We start from the raw sequence: 23,958 nt of genomic DNA, 5'->3' as shown, positions 1-23,958 counted from the left end.
TTGATTGGCACAGTGACACTGTATATAGATATTCACACATCTGCTCCAGCACACAGAGCCACAGACCTACCAGTTTTCCTTCAGCGATTTTCTAAAGTCAAAAACCAGATTCACGAGACTATAATGGTCTTACCACACTGAAAATGAAGATCCTGCTGAAATCACCAGAACAGAAGCCTATTGTGTACAACCATGCATAATTATTGATAAGGGGGCCCAAACTTTTGCTTCCATCTTTTGAGGCACACTGGGGAAGCAAGAGCACTGAAAGGTTGCAAGGTATCTCAGGTTACTCATTGGACCAGTGCTCTAAACTCCCCACATGACACTGAAAGCTCAAGCTACCCTTCCTTTTTGCTTCCTCTCTCCCCCAACGTGGTCCTCTCCTGCCATCACAGAATCATGGAAAAAAATACGGAACATTTCTAATAAAAGCCTGTGCCACTTGGCCTCAAAAATAAGTTGGGACTAGCCATGATTTCAAGCACTATTCCCTTTTACCAGCCAGCAAGCTGTGTGACAGCTCTGAAACAAACAAAACAAAACAAAACAAAACGAAAAAAACAAAAAAAAAAACCAAAAAAACCCCAAAAAACCAAAAAAACTACTGAAGAGGTTCACAATGGTCAGTATCACCCATACACAGTACTCATCAAATGAAAACATGTATAAGGAACATCTTCTTAGAGCAAACAGCTTACAGACAAAGTGCTAATACAAGCATACAATTAGGGAAAAGACCAAAAAAAAAAGTTAACATTTCAGTGAGGTGTCACCAGAATGTAAAAAAAAGTCCAGACTCAGAAGCAGCCAAGTCTTCTGTAACAGTGGGTTTCACAGCTTTTCTTTAGTTGGAGACTGACTGAACATACCAAAAAACCACAAGCAGACCCTGCAGAATGTAGAGCCTCCATTGCCAACTTGAAAACTTACGTATTTTACAGCTTTAAGAGAATTCTTGTGTCATTTTACAATATGTGCAGTGCCAACAGGGTTGCTAGGCTCCAGCCCAGCCACGATAATGTTTCAGTTGCACAAATTTGTCTTATGAAAGGCACATGTGAATATCAGTGGTGGGCAGCAACCATTACTTGGTACTGATGAGCTGAATGTAATTTCCAACTTGGAGCAATAAACCTGAAAAAAACTTCATCTTTCTGACCTGATAAGGTAAGCCCCCTTGAAACATCTTCTATTCAAAACACAGTGCTCTCTAATTAACCTAAAAATAACTCTAGACAAAACAACCATCAGCTTTCAAGAAAACCTATATATGAGAAGTCAGAGCTCAGAAAATTCAGAGAACACAGCCAATGTCAACAACCAAAAGACACACTGTTTCTGCTTGGCATGCTTTGGCACTCAGAAGGTCTCCAGAAACACCTTTATGCCATCACTCACGGGTTTTGCCCCACCAGAATAAAGGACAACTTTGCTGGTGTAAGCTACACAGTTTATACCAATACTAAAAGCTGGAACATCAGACCCATTCTTGTGTTACTATCAAAACACTTGTAAATGAAAACTGGGGAGACTTCAAAGGTCATTCCAAACATATACACTGTGCTGCACAGCACAGCCAGAATCCATGTATTGCAATGCAGGTATTTATTTGCATCACCAGGTTTTCTCATTAGGTGAATAACCTTGGTGGTGCCAAGGCCACCTGTCTGCAGGAGATGATGAACCCCTCAAAGGACTCCGTGCTGTGAGACTGTGATCTGCCAAATGTTGCAACAGGAGAGCATCAAGAAAAAGCTTGCTGCAAGCTGCTGAATTAAGAGCTTCCAGGTTCAAGCAGACACCTTCTCTGACAGCTTCCTGAAGCTAAATATTTGTCCCATATCCTTCCCACAGAGGGAGGTTCAACACTTGCTCCTTCAGAATACATGCTGGAAGCCCTCTCCTTAAAACAAAGTACACAGGCAAGTATGTGCAACTGTGGAGAGCAGAAATTAAGGAAACCATTCTGAACTTCAGGTACCAGTGGTAATACTAAAAATAAAAGCATGGTAGGCACAGAGTATCTGCTGTGCCTCAAAGGACACTGGGAGGGTCCCCACAGTTCCAAATAAACTTCTGTGCAGTGTTGGATAAACATCAGCAGGACCTCTATGACAGTGATCCTTTATAGTGGTCTCCTTCAACATCATCTACCCAGACATGCTACACAGAAGGCAGGACGCACAGTTGTTCTCCTCCCTTCTCCTCAGTTTCCACAGTTGCAAGGTTAGGAGGAATTCTTTTAAGGTTGGCAGCAGATAAACCCAAACAATCCCTGCAGCCACCACTATACACACTGTGCTGCAAGTTAGCTCCCCAGAAGCTGAGCACCAGCTTGGAGGACAGGTTTGCACAAGATGACCTACAGAAGTTTTTCCCAACCTCAAGCCCTTTCTGACCCCCACTGGGTCAGCGAATGCCACACTTCTTCTGTGACAAGGACAGCAACCACAGTTCAGTGCAACATCCCATGTGTACTGGTCAAAGCGACTGCCATGGAAGAGGAAGAAGATAAACCTGACTTCTGCATCCTCTTCCCCTGCTGCCCTGATAAGCCCTGCTTGGGAACTTGAGATGCTGAAGGGGCAGTTTGAGCTCCCCTCTCCTTGTCTGCCTCATCTGGAAATTACTTTCTTCCTTCCCTCATGGCATACATCCCCTCTTAGCAGGGATGCATTCTCACTGGAAAAAAGTCTGACCTCAGCTACCACAGGAGCCCGTTCCCTTGAGAACACTCAGGCTGTTGGTAAAACATATGGGAACAATTTTTTCAGGCTGTTTTAAGCAATGCAGCCAAATGGCTCTATTGCACATACCCATACAGGATTTCTACAGGTTTTAATACTTTAGATAAGAAAATATGACTACAAAAACAAAAAAAAATTAAAATTCTACCTCCAACCTTCTTTTAAAGACTGTAAGGTAGCATAGACCAATCAACAGCCTTTAAAAAAGCATCACAAAACACTTTTCGTCTGTACTTAGAATGCAACTTTGTTATTATGTGTATACCTTGCAGCAATTAGAACATGTTGGTGAGTTAGTTACAGGATAAACTTTTCCAGCCTAATTCTTTACTTAGAGCCATGGCTTGTTTTTAAATTGGTCGAGCTAGAAAATTGGGACAGGGATGGAAATCAAGGCTTCCCAGGAGACAAGTGCAACCACTTGTTGTCCTTTAACAATAAAAGCTAAGAATACTAAGAAAGAGTAAAGAAAGGAAATTGAGCAGCAAGAGGGAGAAATCAAGGAGCTGCTAAGTCACAAATGATGGCAGTGTCAGATGATTGGCACGAGCCTGGCATTATCCCACACCTCACTTGAGGCAGCAAGTCCCAACAGGACTACATCCCTTGTGATGCACCTCCTGCTCTCCAGAGATGTCTCACTCAGTTGCCTCATTTTGTTCCAGTAAGCATCACCCTCTACTGAGGCATGTTATATTTAGCATCTGGCAATGGAAAAATAAGGGAGAAATAATAATGCAGGGTTTTTGGTTTTTTCCTATTAACACCTTTAAGCTGTACAATATTTCCTGCAACACCCAGACTGAAGACAATTCTGCCTCCAGTGTAGTCAACAGGAGCTTCTTGGTAATGCTGAGGAACAACCCCTCTGAAGTGCCAGTATTTACTCTTCCCACTATCAGTTTTTCTCCCAAAATATAATAATATCAGCAGGCTTATATCACTGACAAAGACGAGCAGAGCACATTGGGCTTTTCACCTGTGCCTTTCATCCAGCTTCCTCCTTCTTCCTCACACTATAACTTATTTTAACGAGAACAGTAATTCCCTTAGATAAGTCAGCAAATATTTTTGTGAAGAGCAGCTGCAGGATGTCTGCCTCACAAAATTAAATTACCTAGTGGCTCGATCCAGTGCCTTCAACAGACATTCTTCTGTGGTAGCTGCGTCAGACTCAGTGCATTTCTGCTATTGTGCTTCATGCTCTCTATTTTTCATTTACATATGCTCCACTCCAGAGCAAGGGAAGGAAAATGTTTATACTTGTGGGTGGGACTTTGGATGCAGATTAAAGTCAAGGTGCTATATTTACTGATCTTTTAAAGTAATATCTGCATGTTGAAAGGGAGTCAAAGTTCTTAAGAAGGATCAAAGTCCACATGAAGCAACCACAGATTAACATAAATATATGCTGAAATGCTAACACAGACTGGCAAAATTTACTTGTGTTTTCCCTGGAGCAAGTAATTTTGCCTAATAGGGGAGTCAAAACCATGAAAACTCTTCTTCACCTTTATGTAGGGCACACTGCAGTACTTTGTGTTGGGGCGAATGACTCTTCAGACTAATTTTGCAAGGCTAAGTTAATGCTACCATATTGCTCATGGCTTACAAGCTTTTGAAAGGTGAGGGCTACATCCTCTAAAAAAAAAAAGGCAGTATTACTACTTAACTCAGACTTCATCAAAGCTAATCCTGCATTTCTTCCTTCTTATTGCAGTTGACAGAACTTTTGTTGTCTGACAAATGAAAAGCCAACAAGCAATAAAGTGTATGACCTTCTTTTATTTGACTAATTACTATTTCAGTAAACAGATCACCTATTTTTCTTGTGGAAGCATCAACGGCAGCACCAAGAACACGAGGGATGTTGTTTCATGAGGGCAAAGGACAGTTTTGCAGATTAATCACAACCCTGTAAAACAGATGCCTGGCCTGTATTTACAACCCCGACAGTGCAACTGCTTTGGTAAGAGGTGCAATTAAAGCAAGTGTGCAGGGAGTCACCAGAAGTCACAACCCAGTCACGGGCTTTGCCAGCAAACTACAGGCACAACAGAGAAGACATTGATCCTGCACACTTTATGTTCATAAGGCGGGATAAAAGGATCCAGTAGAATATTGTTGTACAAAATTCAGCTAGCTTGGACCAGAAGAGGACCCAGGTTCTGAGTTTTATCAAATATCCTAAGACAGTAGCAAAGCACCCTTGATTTGGTTTCCTCACCCGACATACTGAAGTTGTCAAGATCCACAAGACCACGGTAAAGCTCAAACGACTTTCAGGAATGCAGCCTCCCTCCTTTTCATTTTGTATAAAAGATTTCTTCTGTACTTAATAACACAAACTCAACGAACAAACCTTTAAAAAAGGGTGCCCAGCGGCAGCCTTGCCTCTGAAACCTTCAGCGTTTGAAGCCTCTGGTGCCCATGCAGGGCGGACAAGGCGGCCTCCCCGGCTTTCACACAGGGAACCCCCGAGGAGGGACTCCCCGCTCCCACCCAGGCACGGCTTCAGAGGCAACAGGAAGCGGGGCAAGCTCCGCACCGGCGCCCCGGCTGCCCGCGTCCCGCGGGGGAGCTGCCGCCGGTGGGCGCGGGGCTGGGGGGCAGCGCGGCGGCACCGGAGCCTCCCTCCATCCCCCGCCGCTCTAATGAGCCCCAGTGAGCGCCGAGAGCCCGCCCGGCTGCGGGCAGCCCGAGCAGCACCGCTGCAGCTCGGCGGCTCCGAGTTCCGCCCCGGCCACAGCCACAGAGGCCGGGAATTTGGGGGAATTTGGGGGGCGCAGCTCCCTCCCTCCCTCTCCAGCAGCCTCCCGCTCCCCGGGCTCTGCTCCCGTGAGCACCCTGCAAACCGAACTACTCGAGGGAACGAACACTTTCCGTGAGCCTCCCGCCGCTCTGCTGCCGGTCTCCTGCCCGACAAAAGCGACCCCACGCTGCAGAAGGAGTAGGAGGAGGATCCATCCCACCGGTCCGCGCTCACCTCCGCCAAGAAGTTGTCCATGGTGGCCCCTCGGCCCGCCCGCGGGTGCGCAGCGTCGGGCACCAGCCGCGCACCATGTGCCGCTGTCGTCCGGCCCGGCCCGGCCCGGCTCGCCCCACCGAGCCGCCTCAGCCGCCGCGCCGCTCCATCGCGCCCCAGCGCCGGCAGCAGCCCGCAGCCTTTGTCCGCCCGCCCCCTCAGCGCCGCTCGGCCGGGCGGTCCCGGCAGCGCATAGCCGCCGCGGGGAGCCGGCAGCGGGGCTGACGCCGAGCAGGAGGAGGAGGAGGACAAGGAAAGCTCCCGCCGCCGCACGCTCCTGCCCGGGGCCGCCCCCGTCCCGTCCAGGCGGGGCAGGAGCAGAGGCGGAGCCGGGGCCGCGCTGCTCCCTGCGCCGCGCTCGGCCGCGCCCCGCCCCGCCCCGGCCCGGCCGGAGTGCGGGCAGCGCCCCCCGGGCTCCGCGCTCGGCCCGGCCCGGCCCGGCCCGGCCCGTCCCAGGTGGCTGCTGCCCCCGGTCCTGGGGACGCGTGCCCAGCTGCTCGGGGCGCGGAAAGCCGCGTTGGAATGCGGAGTGAAAGGAGAGCGGGGACTGGAAGGGGAGCGGAGGCTCGCCCCCATCTGGGGGTGGCTCCGCTCCCGTGCCCGACAGCGCACGGCAGTGCAAAGCTCCGCCATCCGGACAGAGGTGCTGCCAGAGGTGGTTAAAGAATACGTACCTGCAGGGTTCTGCTGCGGACAGGCAGCCCTTCGGTAAATGTGTAGCAAACTTGTGTAGGAGCTCTCCTCAGCCTCATCCGTGTTCCTTTGCTAAACACATCTTGCAGCAGCCGCTCACTGAGACATCACTACAAATGAAAATAGCCCTCCTTTATATAGTTTTCCAGTCCTTTACATTTCTGCAAAGCACATTTAAAGTGGTCAGGTTTTGGAGACATGTCTTGTTAATAATTTTGTGCTGACCCTGTAGTAGCTAACAGCCCAAGAAACACAGCAAAGGAGTATCAAATCTTGCGAATACTGGTCTATTTCTTTCACACTGCAGAAAGAAATGTACCAAAAGATAAGTCACAGCCATAAAGAAATAAGCAAATACTCTATTCTGCTTTTATGTCACAGGCAGAACCCTAATAATGGTTTGGGAGCTTAAGTTTGTGAGCAGACATAAGGGAGACCAGCCCTTGATAGTAGAAATAATCATGAGTCTGCACCTCTCATTCTTTAAGGTGTCATGGCCAACACATAGAGCACAAGTTTAAGATTAGATACACAACACAAGGAAAAACTTTCTAGTTTCACCTTTATGTCAAAAAAACACTTTTATCTGAATAAGGAGGAGAGCAGGTAAAAGATGTTTGGCTTTGAGATAGGTCGTGTTCAAAATGGGGTTGTGCTTGTCTTGGAGATTCATCCGTGAAAACTGATGTGCTGTCAAGGTTAGCACTGGGACAGACCAATAGAAGAGGGACTTTCTGCCAAACAAGAACCTGTTAGAGCCTACATGGGGGCTGTGGCTGCCTGTCCTATCACACAGAAACAAGGTGGGGGGAAGTTTTCAGGCAGAGAGCAACTGCCTTGGACATGGCCAGCTCCTAGAGACCAGCAGCTCTCCCCAGCTCACCCTTCCCATGGCCAGTGACAGTGGCTTGTGGCAGAAAAAGCAGAAACACTTAGCAGCTTGCTTGTAGCACAGCACAGAGTCCCTTGGGCAGCATCCCTGCTGCAGCTTGCCAAGCCCAGCTGGGAGATATCCTGCTGGACACCCTGCAGCACCCTGGGGCTGCTGGGGGATCACTCCTCTTGTCACCCCGCTACCATCTACTCCTAGGTAAACAGGTTGTACCTTCCTACAGTTGCTCTGAAACTCAAGATTTGCAAAGGATTTAACCTGAATTTACCTGTCTACACAGTATCAGCTCACACAGAAGTTAGCCTAAATCATTATTTTGCTGTAGTTTTTAAGATATAAACTCCAGTGTGGGAGCTCTGTAACTCTATTCCAAACTACTGCACTTCCAAAGTTACTCCAGGGAAACAGGGGTATTTTTTTTTCCCACAATCACTGTGCCAGAAAGCTTCCCCTCTCATACAAGCCCTAGTTTGGCAAGGGCTGAGTCAGATTGGAGGCATTTGTTAAATTATTTTGACTTCTGATTGAATACTTTGTTTGACACCATGTTATCGGAATGTAGCGCGCATGTCTGGCTACTGCATTGTACTCAGGTCCGTGAAACTCAACTGGCATAGGAATTCATGAAAACCTTGAACCAGTCATCCAGTAAAAGCAGCCTGTGTTGTTTTTTTTTTTATGAGAATTTCAGTAAATTACAAGAAAGCATTATCAATAGAATAGTTTTATACAGCCTAAAAATACATTGCAGAAAGAATGAGTATTCTCTTGTGGTGGGGAGGCATTGCAAAAGAGTTGTTAAACTCCTAAGACTTTGTTAAGATTTAGAATGACTGAAAAGTTGCAGGGAGGATTGCAGAAGTAGAGTAGAACAGGATTGCAGGAGTCACTCCAACAAGCTTCTTCCTTTTCTCCTTCTATGTCTTTTTGTGTCAGTTCTGCTCACAGTTTGTAAACACTAGCATCTCTGTTTCATAGGAAAGGGGGTTTGAAACATGGCGTTTCCTTTTCCCGCTCTGAAAATGACCCCAAACTAGTCTCTTACTCATTTTATGCAATTGTTCTGGAATTTGGAAAACCCCACAGACACAATGTACAAAGCTCCATGAACATCTGGAGACTTGGCCAGTTCTGCACAGCTCTGATTTTCTTTTAATCGGTAGAAATTCCTTCACTGATTGTGTGCCTAAGGTAAATTACTTCCTTTGAAGCTGCTCACATGCATGCCGGCTCAGCTTTCAGCTCGGGTGAGGACCAGGAATGGACCAAAAGCTCGCTTCCACCTCCCTGATGAGACACTTCCCAGACTGTGAAGATCTTACGGGTGGTTGGTGGTGAGGTGTCTGGTCCTTGGGCCCCTTTCCTTGCTCCAGCCTCTCTCTTGCTCCATGCAGCAGAGCTTTGGCATTTGCTGGGTTGGCTTTGCTCTCAGCTGGTCTGTTAGGCTATTTTAGTATCCCTCAGTTAAATTTGCTGCATCACATGGACCAGGACTCATCTTCACCCAGTCTTTCTGATCTTTTTTCCCCTCCCCCAGTAGTTGCTACAGTCCATACCTGACCAAAGCGTCTGACAAAAACAGACATCTCTTCCTTCCTTAGATCCCAAAGTATTCTTAGCAGCTGGAGCTTTTGTAAGACCCTGGACTTTTAGAACAGATTTAAATGGCTCCTGTCTCTATCAACAACTATATCTCATTGTATGCAGATTTCTATTTCTGCTCCAGAGATAAAACCAACTTACTGACTAAAGCCCAGTTATCTATAAATCATATGTTTCACCTGAGCTGTGTTTCTTCACAGGGAATTTCCACACACCAGATTTGTAGGACCTTTTTAAAAGATTTATTGCATATATTACAAAGTTTCTAGATGTGATTACATCCTGACAAACCATTAACTCATTCAGTACTTTGAGCACACTTGATCAAATTCTAGATGCCCCTTTTTAAAAGAAACTTCCCCCCCAATTTTTATCTATGAAAACCATCAGGGCCATATGAGGTTTGGTGGGTCCCAAGGCTGGGAGAGTTGGGGGCACCCTGGGTGGGTGATGGCAGAGCCTGGCATTCAGGGCCCATCCCACCACCCCACCCAAGGGCACTGGGCCATGGGGAGGAAGGGGGAGCCCTTGGGAGTGGACAGGGATGGGCAGGACTGGCAGTGCCCTCAGGGTTGTAAAAGTGAATGTGTTTGAAGCCAAACAGATTGAGCTGTAGCAAGTCCTTGTCTTCACTGCATCTGCTTGTCCATGGTGCTGGTTTCTATACATTTCACAAATCCTGCTCTCTTTTCAATAAACAAAGACTTGTTCTGTTGCCCAGACCTTAACACAAGATCTGGGGGGGGGCATCTTTATGCTAAAAGCTTTATGTTCAATGATATTTAGAAAGGCTGATGAATTTTCATTGCATGCATATGATGCTTTGCTCTTTCTTAGCTTATCTTATTTTTAGTTGCCATTTTCCCCCAGTGGTATCTTTGAACTGAGTGATTTAAGCTTTTGCATGCCTGACAGGTTTATTGCACAAAAGCTTTTTTCACCCTCTGGAGGAGTTTTCTTTTCCCTGCTGATGGCACTGAAGTAGGCTATCTGCCCTAGCCACAGCACTACTGTCCCTTCTGCAAGGCCCATGGATTGATTTCAGTCAAAGAATTAAATGATATATTCAGTTAATTCAATCTTATTGATTAAAAGGAGCTTAAATTAACATTCTCTACTCACCAAAATGAGGCAGTGTGTTTCTTTGTTCATGGCTCAAGGGCTCATTTCATCCAGTATTATCTGTAAAATCTGTTCTCAGATTGTTTCCCTTGGTGTCTTTGTTCACAGCACACATAATTTTTGAGCAGGCTTGCTTATGGTCTGTATTTCTGATGGGAATTTCTGTTTCTTTAAACTTACTCCAAAAGAGGAGTTTTACCCCCACTCTGGGGCTCTATTGCACTTGTCAGCTCCTGTCAGGTTTTAGCTAACCAACTTTTTGTAGACAAGATGTTGGGCATTGACAAATATTTCCGCAGTGGGTGACTGTGTACAGGCAGACTGCTGGCACAGACCACAGTTTTCTACCACACCAGTTTTGAGGAATGCCCATTTCTCATTTGGGATGTACAGATCCAAAGCTGTTACCATGGAGCTGGATTGCCATATGACAGCACATTTAGCACTACCAGGTTAGGGTGTGGTGAAGGCCATTAAGTATGTGTGGTTATACTTAGTTTCTGAGCAGAACCTCTACCTGGGAGATTCTAAGTTTTAATTTCCACTTAAGAAAATGTTCTCTATTACAAGATTTCAGTATATGATTTCTCAGACTCCAGACTTTTTTCCCAATGTCAGAGCCACCTCCTCATTCAACATCTGGCAGCACATATGAAGACAGACAGCTGTCTGACTCTGTATGATTTTACCCATTTCCTGAATTCTACTCAGCCCCTTTGCAGAACCTTTCTCTTCAGTGCTTACAACCCTTTTTCTGTCTTTTCCCTCCATCCTTTGTATCATGAAGTGACCTGCTTCCTTCTGGGCCCCTCAGGCAGCACCACTGCTCGTGGTAGCAGCCTGTTCCCTGTGCGCAGCTTAGTCCTGGTGTTCTGAGCTTCATTGACCTTCATCCCATTTAAGATTGATGTTGCACTTATTTGTCACCAGCATCTTTTAATCCAGTTGGTCTTCTCTTACAATCTTACTTGCAACCTATTCATTTAAATTCTTTATCAACTTGGAATATAGTTTTTACAGAAGATGCCAGCAAAGAGAGAGTTGTATTGTACAAGAGCATTGGTTTTCACATAAAGATACCCACTGGAAAAAAACAGTGAAGTGACAGACAAAAACTATCAAAAAGCTTAGAATCAGTTAAGGGATAAAGTAGTAAATAATGAGGAAGACATTAAAAGGAATAAAAGCTTTTCTCGTCTTCTGAATCAGACTCTGGATACATTTTCCTTTCCTTCACCCAGGAAGCCTGTATGAAGACAAGTGTGTGAAGGCAACTTGTAGTTGCAAACCCTGAAGTCACAGTTTATGACATGTTCATTTATCAGGTAGTCAGACATGTGCAAAACATCTCAGCACCTCTCTGAAGGTCACCACCCACAGAGCAGGGCCAGAGGGGAGCCCACGAGCGCACCTTTTGCTGCCTCAGTGCCGTGTAAGCCAGGTTACTTCAAAACACTTCCCCTAGCAGTTTAAACTAGGTCATCCTTGTTCTGCTGAGGCAAACAAGCAACGCCCACACTGTTCTTGCCATTGGCAGTGCTATGGAAGGAAAAATCTCCAGTAAAAGGGCATCAAAGCCCAGCAAGGGCCAGTCATACCTTCAGCAATTGGCACTGTTCAGCCAGCAAATATAAATCAAAGGCTGCCTTCTCCCTTGTGGTGTCAGGCCAGTTTAAACCATGCCCATGCTCTCTCCCCACCATTTATTACTTCCTCAGCTGTGATGTGTGAAGGGTAAGCCTACCTGAATCCTGTAGCTTGGCACCTTGCAAATCATTTTCCAGATATCTCCCACTTCTTGTGCTTGGATTCCTGTTGGGAAACAGTTTCAAAATATGCAAACTCTGTGCCTCTGTGGAAAATTAAGCTAAAAGATATGCTCCAGAAACAGTCTTGGTAAATAAGGATCAGGATATAGGACCAGGTTAGTACTTGTCTGAAATGCAGCCTCTGAAGTGCACGTAGGATGGGCAATGGGCCCCCAGTGCTATATTTCACTCCACAGATGTGCTCTTATTTTCCTGCACTCCTTACTTGTGTAGCATAGCTGTTTTATCTCTGTGGATTGATGCAGCAAATGGGGGATGGAACAACTGATCCAAACTTTTCTTTTGGTTTGGGTTCTGGTTTTGTGTTTGTTTTCTTGAAACAAAAACTCGTAAGAAAAAGTTTTGATTCTGATCAATTACCTGAGCAGGTTCATATAAATACCTCACAAACAAATATTGTTGCAACATGGAAAAGAATAGGAACAAGGGTACCCTGCATTGCTGCTAGCATTTGTTTCTTGGACCAGGTCATAGCTTTAAAGAGCCAGGAGGAGCAACCTTCACAGTCTCTCGTGCTTTGGAGAAAGTTTATCCGTTTCACATATTTAAAGCTTTATCAGTCTGAGGGATAATGGATACTTTCCGTCAGTGCTATTCTGTTAAAAAGGCTCTTTCCATGCATCTACTGTGGTAAGAAATATTCTTCCCCTTTGCCCCTAGATTCCTTCCTGTGTTTGAAATCAAGAAATCCCATCATAGCACAGGAGAGCTAAATATTCATTTCAAAGGAGACAGCACTTCCCACAAAGTCTGTGAGGGCTTAAATGACAACCACACAGTCTTAGTGAGACACTCAGAATACTGAGAACCTACACATTTTAGAGGAGAATGTTATTCAGAAGTTTTTGAAAACAGTATTTAGTAATATGAAAATGAAATGGAATGATTGTATCTTTCATAATCACATTTGCAACTTAGTGAATCTTGTCTGAAATTATCTCAAAACCTTCTCTGGTCTTGCACTAATGTGGTAGGTTCAATTTTGGTAGCTAAATTGTTGCCCAAATACACTTGTTTTGCTTTAGTATATTATTGTGCATAATTTTAGGATTTGTTTAGGTCTCAGTCAAACTATAACTATGCAAGTTTGCCTATTTATTGAATACAATCAAGTGAATAAACATGCCATTTCTTTGTTATAAACAAAAGCAAAGTTCCTGGCTTACATCAGTCTGTTGTCCCAGAATAGAATCAAAGGCTGCTGAGGTAGCTGAGGTCCCTGTTTAGAAATAGGAAAACCTTTGTTTTGTGTACACAGACACTGAGCACTCCAGTGTGAGATGTTAGAGGAAGTTGGGGGTTAGCAAGCCCAGTGCTAGCTACATTCTTGGCATGCAGTCTGCCTGTAGCAGTATTTGGTATTTCTGTTTACTTGCCACATATGAGAATTAGTAGACTGGAAAGACATGGTAGTCATGTTTAGTACAAGGCTGGTTAAAGGATATGTGAGACTTCATCTTCTATTTCCCTTGATTCTTACCCCAACTGTTTTACCATTTACCAGTCCCCTAACACCCATAAAAACGTAGTAATGCAATTCTTTTCTTAGTCAATGAATTGCAGGATTTGCACAGGATGCAGCAGCAAGCTGTAAACAAAAAATGAAGTAGAAAACAATTCCATAAAAACAGTTGTTAACATTTGAGTAACAAACACAGTAGCAAACATGGTATTTTTCACCTGACAGTATCAAGCTTTCTAATTCCAATGGGCTTTCAACCAGAAACTGGGAAATAACTTGCCTTTGGATCTTTGTAAATTCTTTCTTGAAGCAGCAAAAACCTGTGTGTTTGCACTACCAGAACTTTGTTTCTTTTTGCCTTTTCTGCCCAGTTGCTACAAATGGGATACAGTGGAATATATTAACCAGTGAACCCTTTTCTCCCCTTCCCCCCCACAACTGGTTCAGAATTCCACAATTGGAAAGACTTCTTTTCTTTGTATTTGTGGGCAGAAGTTTGAGTGCAATGGTGTGGTGTATGTGGGATTTGCCCTTCAGTTATGCTGGTAATTTTTTCTATTGGAAAGCTACTGAATATTTGCTAGAGTTTTTTGGTTTTTTTTGCTCAAAAGCATTCTAAACACTTTGGAAGCCCTGTAACACAGCTAACCCCTTCTGCATCTAGCACCAATTCTCCTTCAAGTGTAAAGACTTCAAAACCAAGTGTAAATCTCTTCAGAGAGGAAGCCAAGAGCAATGCATTTGTATTTGGGGCAATCCAAGCAGAATCAACTCAGATGGAGGGAAATCACCTGGAGGATGAGCAGAATAGTGCCATTCGTCCCAGTCACAGTTATCAGTGTAAAAGCTGCGGAAGATCAAGCCCTTGCTCTGTGCACAGGTAAAACTCTGCTGCCAATGTTCATCTACTGAAGACTAATCTGGCAGAAGGACTCTGCTGAGGCTGGAGAGAGAATCTTTCAATTCCAATCTAGAATAAATTTCTTGGTGGCAACAAATCTGAAGGGCATTTTGTCTTGACTAAAAATAAGAATGCCTGGCTGAATTCAGGGCAACCTTTGCTACTGGCTGACCTGAATAAGCTTTACTAGTTGAAAGGGACAAGTAGATCAACTTTGTAGGTACATTTAGTGAATCAACTTTTGCCTAGAAGCAATGGGAGAAGTTTCCTCTTATCCTCAGGAAAATAGGTGAATCTCTTCTCAGGGAAAAAGTCAACATTAAAAAACAAACATCAAAAGACTGAGCTGAGTTTTGTTAAGAACCAAATGTCTGCTAAATTAGGGTTGTATGTTTTGCTTTTTATTAATGGCATCCTCAGAGGATACTGACTCACTGGATGACGGAAGTGTTTGTGGCTTGGGACCCATCCTGAGTCACTCATCCTAGAACTAGGGAAGGTCTTCTCTTAATATAAGGAAACTTCCAGATTCATTTGTCATGTGCTTCAATACTAAGAAATAGGGGCAGCAAAGCACTCAAGTAGGGCTCTCTAAAGTGGAACAAGTTATCTTGTGAGGTTATTCAGCTACTGATGAGGTTTTCTAACAGGGAACAATCAGGATTTCATCAGCCTTTGAGTACTGTTCTTTTTCCACTCAGTCAGACCAGTGATTGGTTTTTCAAGTCACCCATTCACCCTGTCCCAATAAGGAGGGCTTTGCCAGCCATGGACACAGACAGACCACAACTGTGGTCTGAAGAAGAGAGTTAAAGGAGACAGCCAGGTTGATTTATTCTCATCCATTTTGGCTGCCTTCAGACCTCTCTCTGATGAGAATTTCTGTGTCTTCTCTTTTCACAACTCTAACACACTTTCAGTTGTTTTTCTGCTGTTCCTAGAAAGTGATAGATTAAAGGGCTGCACATGTCTGACTCAGCACTGTGTTTATACTTAGGTGTTTTAGCCTGATTAGAAATTCAACTCTTCCTGCTACTCAGGTGTCAGGATTAGTGCTGTGGAAAACATCTGCTTTTAGGGAAAAGAGATAAATAATTCAAACATCATACTGGAAGCCACCTTCTTTTACCACTGTACTAGATGTTTACCAGGACCCCAGGACCTTCTAGCAGTCATAATCATTGTGATGTCTCTACTCCGTGAAGCTGGCACTGTTGAAGGGAGTAGCAATTGTAAGGCCTGTTTTGCCTTCACGCTGCACTAAACACATGGCATGTAAGAAATGGACCTTCCCAGTGGTAAGATGATAAAGGATTATCATTGTCAGTATATTTCAGTCAGAATTGCAGAATTTTCATTGCATGTTTTCCTAACGCTTGGCCTGACTGCAGCAAGGTAGAAATCCATAACTATTCCTACAGAAAAAGCATGTATTTTTAATTTTACAGTTAATTATTTTTAGTAGTCTATGTGTTTCATAGAAGCACCCAAGCTGAGGAACTTTTAAAACCATCTTTACTTAGATGTAAAGAGTTAATGCAGTTTGAAAAGTCAGGGCAGGGTTCTGTTGAGCAAGTTAGTTATGCATGAACTGAAAAGATGCCCTCAGGATGCTCACAAGGCTAGGAACCTGCTGAAGCACTCCTAGAGTTTTCTTCTCATTCTTCTCTTATTCACCTCTGCGTGTTTGTTTCTGTTTCTACCGGGTACCTTTTGTTTTCAAATTATTGCCACATGAGTGGGCTTTTGGAACTGCCTGGAGCTCTGGCTAAGGCACGGAGTCCTGTGCATGAGTGGCAGCTGTCGGTGGTTCACAGACTTCCTTCATAGCACATGTCAGGGTTGCTGTGATGGCTCAGCTGCCTGAAGATGGGCTTGTGCTTCAGCTGTCACTGAACTGCACTGAGGGACATCACTCTTTCTAAAGTGGTCCTTAAAACATGCAGCTACTGCTCAGCAATAAAACCTGAGAACATTAAGGGATATGTGAGCTATTTTAAATGTTAATTTTCAAATCCTTCCTGTTTTAAACATTTAAACTTGATAACAATGTTTATGAAATATACCCAACCTTATTTTTATCTAATTGCAAGTTACTCCCATGGTCTATTGGAAATGTGCTGGGATTTACTGACAAATAACATTTGAGTAGTTGGACTGCACTCTGAACAGTGATGCAGTGGGAAAGCAGCTCCAGTTTCGGTGCAGTGAATGCTGCTCAGGCCTCAATCTGCAGCTGCCCATTACCACATGCTGCTGCACGAACAGGGCAAATATGTAAGTCTTGGGCCTGTGGCTAAGCCGTGCCAGAACTCTGTGCTGCAAACTGTAACCCCTGAGAAGGAAGGCCTTGTGCTACACCCTGGGGTCCTGTGGGTATTCTGGTATCACTGGTCTGGGCTCTGAGAGCTTTGCCTCACCTGTGCAATTTGGCAGTGCTGGCACAGCCAGGGATTGGCTCAGTCTGTAAGAGCACAAATTTGATGTGAGACTTCCCAGTTCATATGCATCAAGATGGTTTCTAATTAAATGTCTCTACTGCTTTAAAACTGTCAGTCAAAATGGGTTTCTTTTTGGCTTTTGGGGGAGATTTTTTTTCTGAGTGACCTTAACTTACCCAGACTATACAATGCGTGGCATGATCAGGACAGCCACAGTGACCACTTCTTGCTCTGTAGTCCTCCCCCAACATCTTTTGTCCAAAATACATCAGATCCATTCATGAGGTTTTCTTCTTCCAGTCTTACACTATTCCTAAAAAATTCACAAAGACAGAATTGAGATTCCAAAAAATAATGCCAGCAGGAAACAGAATGGAGACTGAAGCATTCCCATCTAGAGAAACAGGCCAACAAAGAGAATATTGTCTTCATTTTGTAGAAGTTTATTGTCAAATTGCTTTGACCTCAGCTTTAGACTTATCTATGTGTTTCTCAGTAGCAAAATTTGAAATGCTGACAGAACAGCATCAGTGCTCCTGGTACAGTAATCTCATGACATCTTTTGTGGTCAATCTTTATGCTCACCATGATAAAACAGCAGCCAAAAAGGGCACATTATGTCTAATTACCCTCACTCAAACTTGGATGCTATGCAATGGACAAATAAAAATCAGCAAACGTTTTCTTGACTCAACTGCTGGCAGTTTCCAGCTTTTTAAATATTTCAAAATAAAAGTATTTTTGAGGCTTTTTCAGTTAACCGGATGCAATCCAGCTTCTAAATATAATCCTGTTTTTGCCTGGAAGCCTGCCACGAGGAGTAAGCACCAGTACTGAGTATTCCTGATAGCTCACATAAGCACATAGGTAGCTTGTGAAACAGCTGGTGTCTCTTTAGCTGTGCTAAAGCTCTGCTTGGTCAGGAGCATCACAGTCCACAGGGATGGCAGTGAGAGTCAGGTCTGCAGACATGAATAGGTCATCCAATTAGTGACAGTTGAAACACATCAGATCTTTAAAGTCTGCAAGTAAAGACTTCATATAAAACCAGCAAACATCTCTGTTTCTGCAGAAGTAGAGTGAAATGAAGAAAATACTGGCAATATGGAAATTCTGAAACATCCCTTTCAGAAGGTAAACTATGTTTTGAAAGTTCTTTGAAAATCACTAATTTTAGGAACCTCGGTTATACAGTGATGGAAAATCTGCACTTCAGAGCTGCTCCCTGGGCTGAAAATTATGCAATGAGAATGGGGAATTCCATCTCTGAATACATATAATAATTTTTTTTTAAACAGAATGATGATGAGATGCATTATGGGTCTAGTTTTCTTTCACTTACTCTCCTTCTCCCTGATGAAAAATCTCTTCAGTTAAAGTCTTAATAATAAAAGACAGAAAGAACAGGATTCAATTTATTGAAGACACTCAACTTATTGAGACTGGGAGAAATATCCCTGTATAGAGAAGTTTCAAAATGAACCTCATATAAAATTCCGTAGTAGTTCATAATCTTGTGACATATCTAATGGCAATTTCCTGGGGGATGGGGCAGAATGTCATAGCTCTTTGCATAGGACAGCTTGACAGATAAGCTATCAGATTTTCATTACAGAGAAGAGGTTTTTTTCATTTCTTCTGGATGTATTATAGTAGTTATTAAGGTCAATAAAGCACATCATGGAGTCCAGGGAAGATGACAAGACATACAGCAAACAAGCTATTATTGATCTGTCTCGAGGACAATGAAATACCCACTGACCCATTCCCAGATCAGATATTTACTGCTTTTCCTTATTGCTAGATGACAGCTAGCTTTATGTTTGTTGTATATAAATATTCTAGTTTGCTGGAATACATATGTTATGGTTTAGAATTTTATGGGGCACAGATGAAGTGCAACAATATATGCAATGAGATGAACAGACAGAGATCTGAAAAACAAGTTGAAGATTATCTTTTCTAGCACAAATGGTCTTTGTAAAAGATACTCACTGTCAAAAGACTACACTGAGCATGGATTTTTACATGTGCATCTAACATTTAAATACAACTTTTCATCTTCCTCATACATTAGTAAAATTAATGGATGCCAGTACCTTGTCCAGGTATAAGCAATATAAAGATTTTTACTTTAAATTTTAAATTTATGCTATCATTGTTTATGGGATCATTGAAAGCCCTTGACAGATTTATATAATGCATGAATTACAACCAGTCATGAATTACCAGATTGCAGTTCTATCAAAAGCGCCAGGTAATGTCATAAACCACAGGAGAGGAGCCTGATTCACTAAAATCCCAGTGGAAATACAGATCTGTAACTTCATCTTATTTGCAATTTTACGTACAAAGTCTGTGTGAGGAAATACTGATGCATATACACCTCCTCACCTAGATTCACTTTCCTCAATTCCTCCTGATTCATCATTCCCTTGTTTTTGTGACTCCACACATCCATGTTGCTTTGGGTGGCAGATACATTCACTGTCTCAGCTGCAATTTTAAGGCTCATGAGTCCGAATGTCTTTCTATTCTACTGTGCATTAACACTGGACTGGCCTCTGCAGAAAAGTCAGCAAAGGCAAATATGGGACAATTCATGATGCACACAAGTCTACAGGCCAGTGAATGGGCTTAATCCATCAGTAAAAGTGTCTGTGCTAATCTCCTGGTGGAACAATGGTGTATCTGGAGTGTGGTATATCCCTTATCCTGATGCAGATTCTTGGGATGCACTGTCAGTCTGTGCCACCTTGGTCACCACAACCCAGGGAGAAAGGATTTCCACCTTCTTTAAAGGAGCAGGCAAACCAAGGCATTCATAATTGTAGCTTTTTTGATGATCCACTGTGCATTTTCCTACCCTGTTTGTACTGCCTGGCACAATACAGAAGGGAATTTTACCTCTCCTGTGAGGATATATCAGTCTATATATGACTGTGACATTCATATCCATTCCGTCCAGGACTCAGTCGCTTATGTTTGACAAATGCAGACCTGTGGTTCATTCCAGTTCTAACACTGAATGAAAAGATATTTAATAGTAAAGTCAGGGGACCTTGAAACCAGAGGAAGAACCTCTTCCATGTCCCCAGCCAGTGCACTGGTAGGTGCAGCCAAGTGCCAGTGAGTCACCAGGGCTCCAGGACCCACACTGAGAGCCACCCAAATGGTTTCAAAGTGCAATGCACCAAACCCTTGTCACTGGGACTCAGTCATGTCACCTAATGCCTGCCCACACTTTACTGAAATGTTAAAAATTAAAAATGTATGGCTTACATAATTTACACCTCACCTTATCTTCCCCAGTGCTCACAGTTTAAGGTAGTGTAGCTTTCTGAAAATGTTGCAGATCAGGTGATATTGGAAAGGTAAAGTAAATGTAATGGCTAGCAAGGGTTAAATAAACCTAGTAGCTAGCAAATAAAACCCAGAATTCAGAGATGCAAAAAGCCAGGACTTGCAGAATTTGGCACTAGAAAGCGGATTGTACAGGTGCAGAAATATGACAGCTGTGTGTGATCGTAACCATGGACTGAATTAAAATTGTTCTTGAAACTCCCTTGTAATTAGTGCAGGGACACTGCACATCATCAAAGTCTGTGCTTGTGAGTTCAGGATTTCACAGAGTGAAATAATGCTCATGATGCTGGCTATGATTTGGTGTCATTAGCAGTAATTAGGCAGTGGGGAAAGTCCCTGCAGACAGAAGGACCCCATTTTGAAGTCTGATGTGGCAAAAAACCTGCAGACTTCCATTTTACAATGGAAGCTACATCTACCTGATTTTCACCTTTCATAGTAAGCACTTATGGAGACTATAAATATCCATAAAACAAGGCTTGTTGGATGTATCACCTTGGTCAAAGTGGATTAACAAAGCTTAGATCATTTCCCCATACTGATAGTGCACCTTCTTCACCACCAGCTTATCTGCAGATGATTTTTTAGAGGAAAGAACATAAACTGGCAGAAGGGTACAACCTAATTTCAGTCTATTAGTTCATTTGAAGTGTAATTGGTCAGGGAAAAATAAATCAATACAAAAACCATATTAATTTTTAATCTTTGATTTTTTAGAGTAAACATAGATTCAGTGTTAAACACATGAACAATCCCATTTATGTCAATAGAAAATTAAAAAATTAATCATGGTCCAATTTTTGTTGAGCATTTGCAACAATGAAGAATTTTTTTTTTTTTAAGATTCAAGGCTTTTGAAGATTCAGATTTTTTGAAAGGATGTTGTTGGTGTCTGATATACAAAACCAAGACTTATTGTTAAAGTAACCATCTAAAATCAAATCAGAAAATGCAATAAAAAAGCTTCCAGTGAAATCGTTGTTATAGGTACTTTATTTTGTCTTTAATACAATGCTAATCCTATTACTTCAAGAGAAAAATATTGGGAAAAAAATGTGGAAACTGCATCTGTCAAAAAGGATCATGCACAGGCACAGACAAGGCAAAATCCCCTTGAGAATGACCAGTGTGCTGGGACACTGTTCTAAATGCAAATTACAATAACTTTTTAAGATGTGCATGTTGGGAAAATAATCTGTAAGCCTTCCTCTAATTTACTGACTTCAAGAACTGCAAAGACGTCTAAAATAAGCATGAATAGCAAAAATTATCTTCAGGCCATTATAAAAATCTGTATTGAAAGCAATTTAAGTTGTTCATTGTGTGCAGCTATAATCTTCAATTTGCTATGACACTGCAGGGATTTATGCCCATGTTGAATGTTACACATTGTTCTAATAGAATTTAGATAATGTCTAATTGAGTATAATGGATGCATTTTTATCAACATCGGAGACCTACTGTGCTGTTTGAACTGCCTAACCGTAACAGTGTATCCACATCACTAAAATGAAACATGCCTGTGTGATGTGGGATATGTACACCTGAATTCTTCATGTGAGTTTGTCAGTGATTTTCCTCTTGGCCTTGGACAACTCACTAAGAAAGGTCTACTGGCCCACTGCCAGGCAAACTACACTCCTGTGGGGCTCAGTAAACTTGTGAAAGGATTAGGCCCTCAGTGCTGTGTCCCTGCATTCATTTCCATATTTAGATCCTCAAAGGAAAGATTACCTTGTATGCAAAGGTGTCTTTGACAAATCTGTAAGACTTCAAATTTTAGCAGATACTCTTTTCCTTCAACTCATCCTAAGCAATGAAAGGCAGAGAAAAACAACTTCCTTCACCAACAGGCCCTAATCGTTTATTGAATCATCTTGACAGGCCAAGTTTCCCCAGGCAGCTGTTTTCTGCAGTACTGGCCCCTCATCCGTGCTGAGAACAGCTGTGGAACTCTTGCATGGAAAAAGAGCAGAAGAATTATCTCTGGGACCTTTCACTTTAGGACATAGTTCTGTTTGCAATTTTCAAGTCCTGGAGCTTACGTACATGCCCTGTCAAAATGAACAAACCACCATGCTGCAGGGCAAAGCACAGAGCACACAGGAAATGCCTTAAGGTAACCTCGGCAACCTTAATTTTCTCCATTTGTGCAGGCTTTAATTTTGTCATCACACAGTAATGATTCTCCTTCGGCAGACTTCTCTGCCAGATGTTTAGAGCAGCACCAGCAACCACCAAGTTTATGGTATCTAGGTGGTCTGTGCCAGAAAAATAACAAAAAAACAATGGTAAAACCCACATGGAAATTTGCTGATCTTTCAGCTCAAACAAAACCCTGCAATTCCTACATATTCAGTTTTCTCTTGTACAAAAAGTGGGGAAAACTGAGGGAAAAGAAGCACAAAAAACTGCAGGTAAAGTCCATCTTATATAGAAATTATTCTTCAGGGATGCTGATGAGAGTTTATCCAATTCTTTAACATGTCTAAAAACAGATATGTTGCTAGAAGTTCCATTTGGATCACTACAAAGCTCTGTTTCTCAAGGTTTCCCAGCCACCAAATTTTTTTTTCGAACAAACTTTTCTGTACATAAATGGGGAAAAAAATTCTATTAAAAATATTTTCAATACACCATAAAATATTTTTCAATATAAAACATTTTCAAAGATCAAATTTCTTACAAAGTCTCCTTTGGAAGAAGCTTTCCCCGGAACTCTCACAAATGTGAGGGCAAAAGAGGAGCAGTAACAGTTACACTGCTTATATAGTGGCTGTTTATAGCAAACACAGTTGCTGATTTTGTAATTTTATGGAGAGACCCCATCTGGAAATGCGGTAAGATTGTTATTTCCACCCCCACTGGATTAGCTATGCTAGGATTTTGTGTTGAGGAGACTAGCAACTGGGGTTTCTCCCTGTACTAAAACCATAAATAATAATCCTCTCCTCTCTAGCTAGTAATCAGACTAAGAAGAGCTTCTAGGACAATTGAGGAATATCTGCATTAACATTTATGAAATATTTGATAGGAAAGATGCATGATCCAAAATCCATTGGCTATTAATTTATCCACTATAAATACTTCCACATTATATCACAACAGTGAAGATGGTACAGAGTTAAAAAACAGATTATCCATACTGCTTGAACTGCAGCATTTACTGCATGCTGAGTAATCAAATGCCCTATTATTTATTTGTGAATACAAGGGCTCTGCATGTGTCAGCTTCACTATTTTTCAGTTGTAGGTGGACCAACGTTCTAGAGCAGAAATCAGTGTTTTTTCCAAAAGGCAGGTGGAGGCTGTGATCTATTCCTATTAAAGCAAGCAAAAGATTGCATTTAAAAAATTAGTCTAGGGTATACTCTGTAGAAAAAAAAGTATAAAAGTACACAAGAAACAATAATAAGCAAAAATGAAAAGATTAAGTAATAATAAATCAGCATGAAATTAATTTAAGGACCTTGCAAACTGATGTGCAGCTACTGCAACATCTGGAAAATTCCTCTGAAAAACAAGGCAAGCAGATCATGGGCATCCATTAATAGTCTCTCATGTTTCTTCAGATGTCACTCATCTCCTGCAACAGATCTCCTTAAAATTTAGCATGTTAGCCTCAAAACAAAAATCAGGTTATTAATCAGAGTTTGAAAAGTATTAATGACAATCCCTTTTTCTTATTTTTTCTTCCATTTCAACAGGATTCAAAGGCTTTTGTATCCAAGGGCACATATAATCTTGCTGCTTTGAAATAAGAATTTTGGTGTGGAGTTTAAAATCAGCTGAAAACATCAGTCCAGTCCAAAGATATTCCATCTGTGTAATAAAAGCAATAGAATAGGGGCTGCAGGTTTGCAGTGTTGGTTTCT

The 23,958-nt window shown here is 42.5% G+C and overlaps 1 protein-coding gene across 1 annotated transcript in view; it reads right to left on the bottom strand.

Annotated features, from left to right (window-relative positions):
* MYO10 (myosin X) overlaps window positions 1-5,823 on the bottom strand; it is a 162,979-nt gene extending 157,156 nt beyond the window's left edge. The window contains exon 1 of the mRNA XM_066559602.1: window positions 5,737-5,823. Within this exon, the coding sequence (XP_066415699.1) occupies window positions 5,737-5,757 (21 nt within the window). The 5' untranslated portion in view covers window positions 5,758-5,823. The remainder of the gene's footprint in view (window positions 1-5,736) is intronic.
* Between the last annotated feature and the right edge of the window lie 18,135 nt (window positions 5,824-23,958).

This window comes from Molothrus aeneus, chromosome 1, assembly GCF_037042795.1.
Source record: "Molothrus aeneus isolate 106 chromosome 1, BPBGC_Maene_1.0, whole genome shotgun sequence".
Taxonomy (NCBI): Eukaryota; Metazoa; Chordata; class Aves; order Passeriformes; family Icteridae; genus Molothrus; species Molothrus aeneus.
The sequence above is the reverse complement of the archived record's forward strand: the minus strand, read 5'-3'. Positions and strand labels throughout refer to the sequence as shown.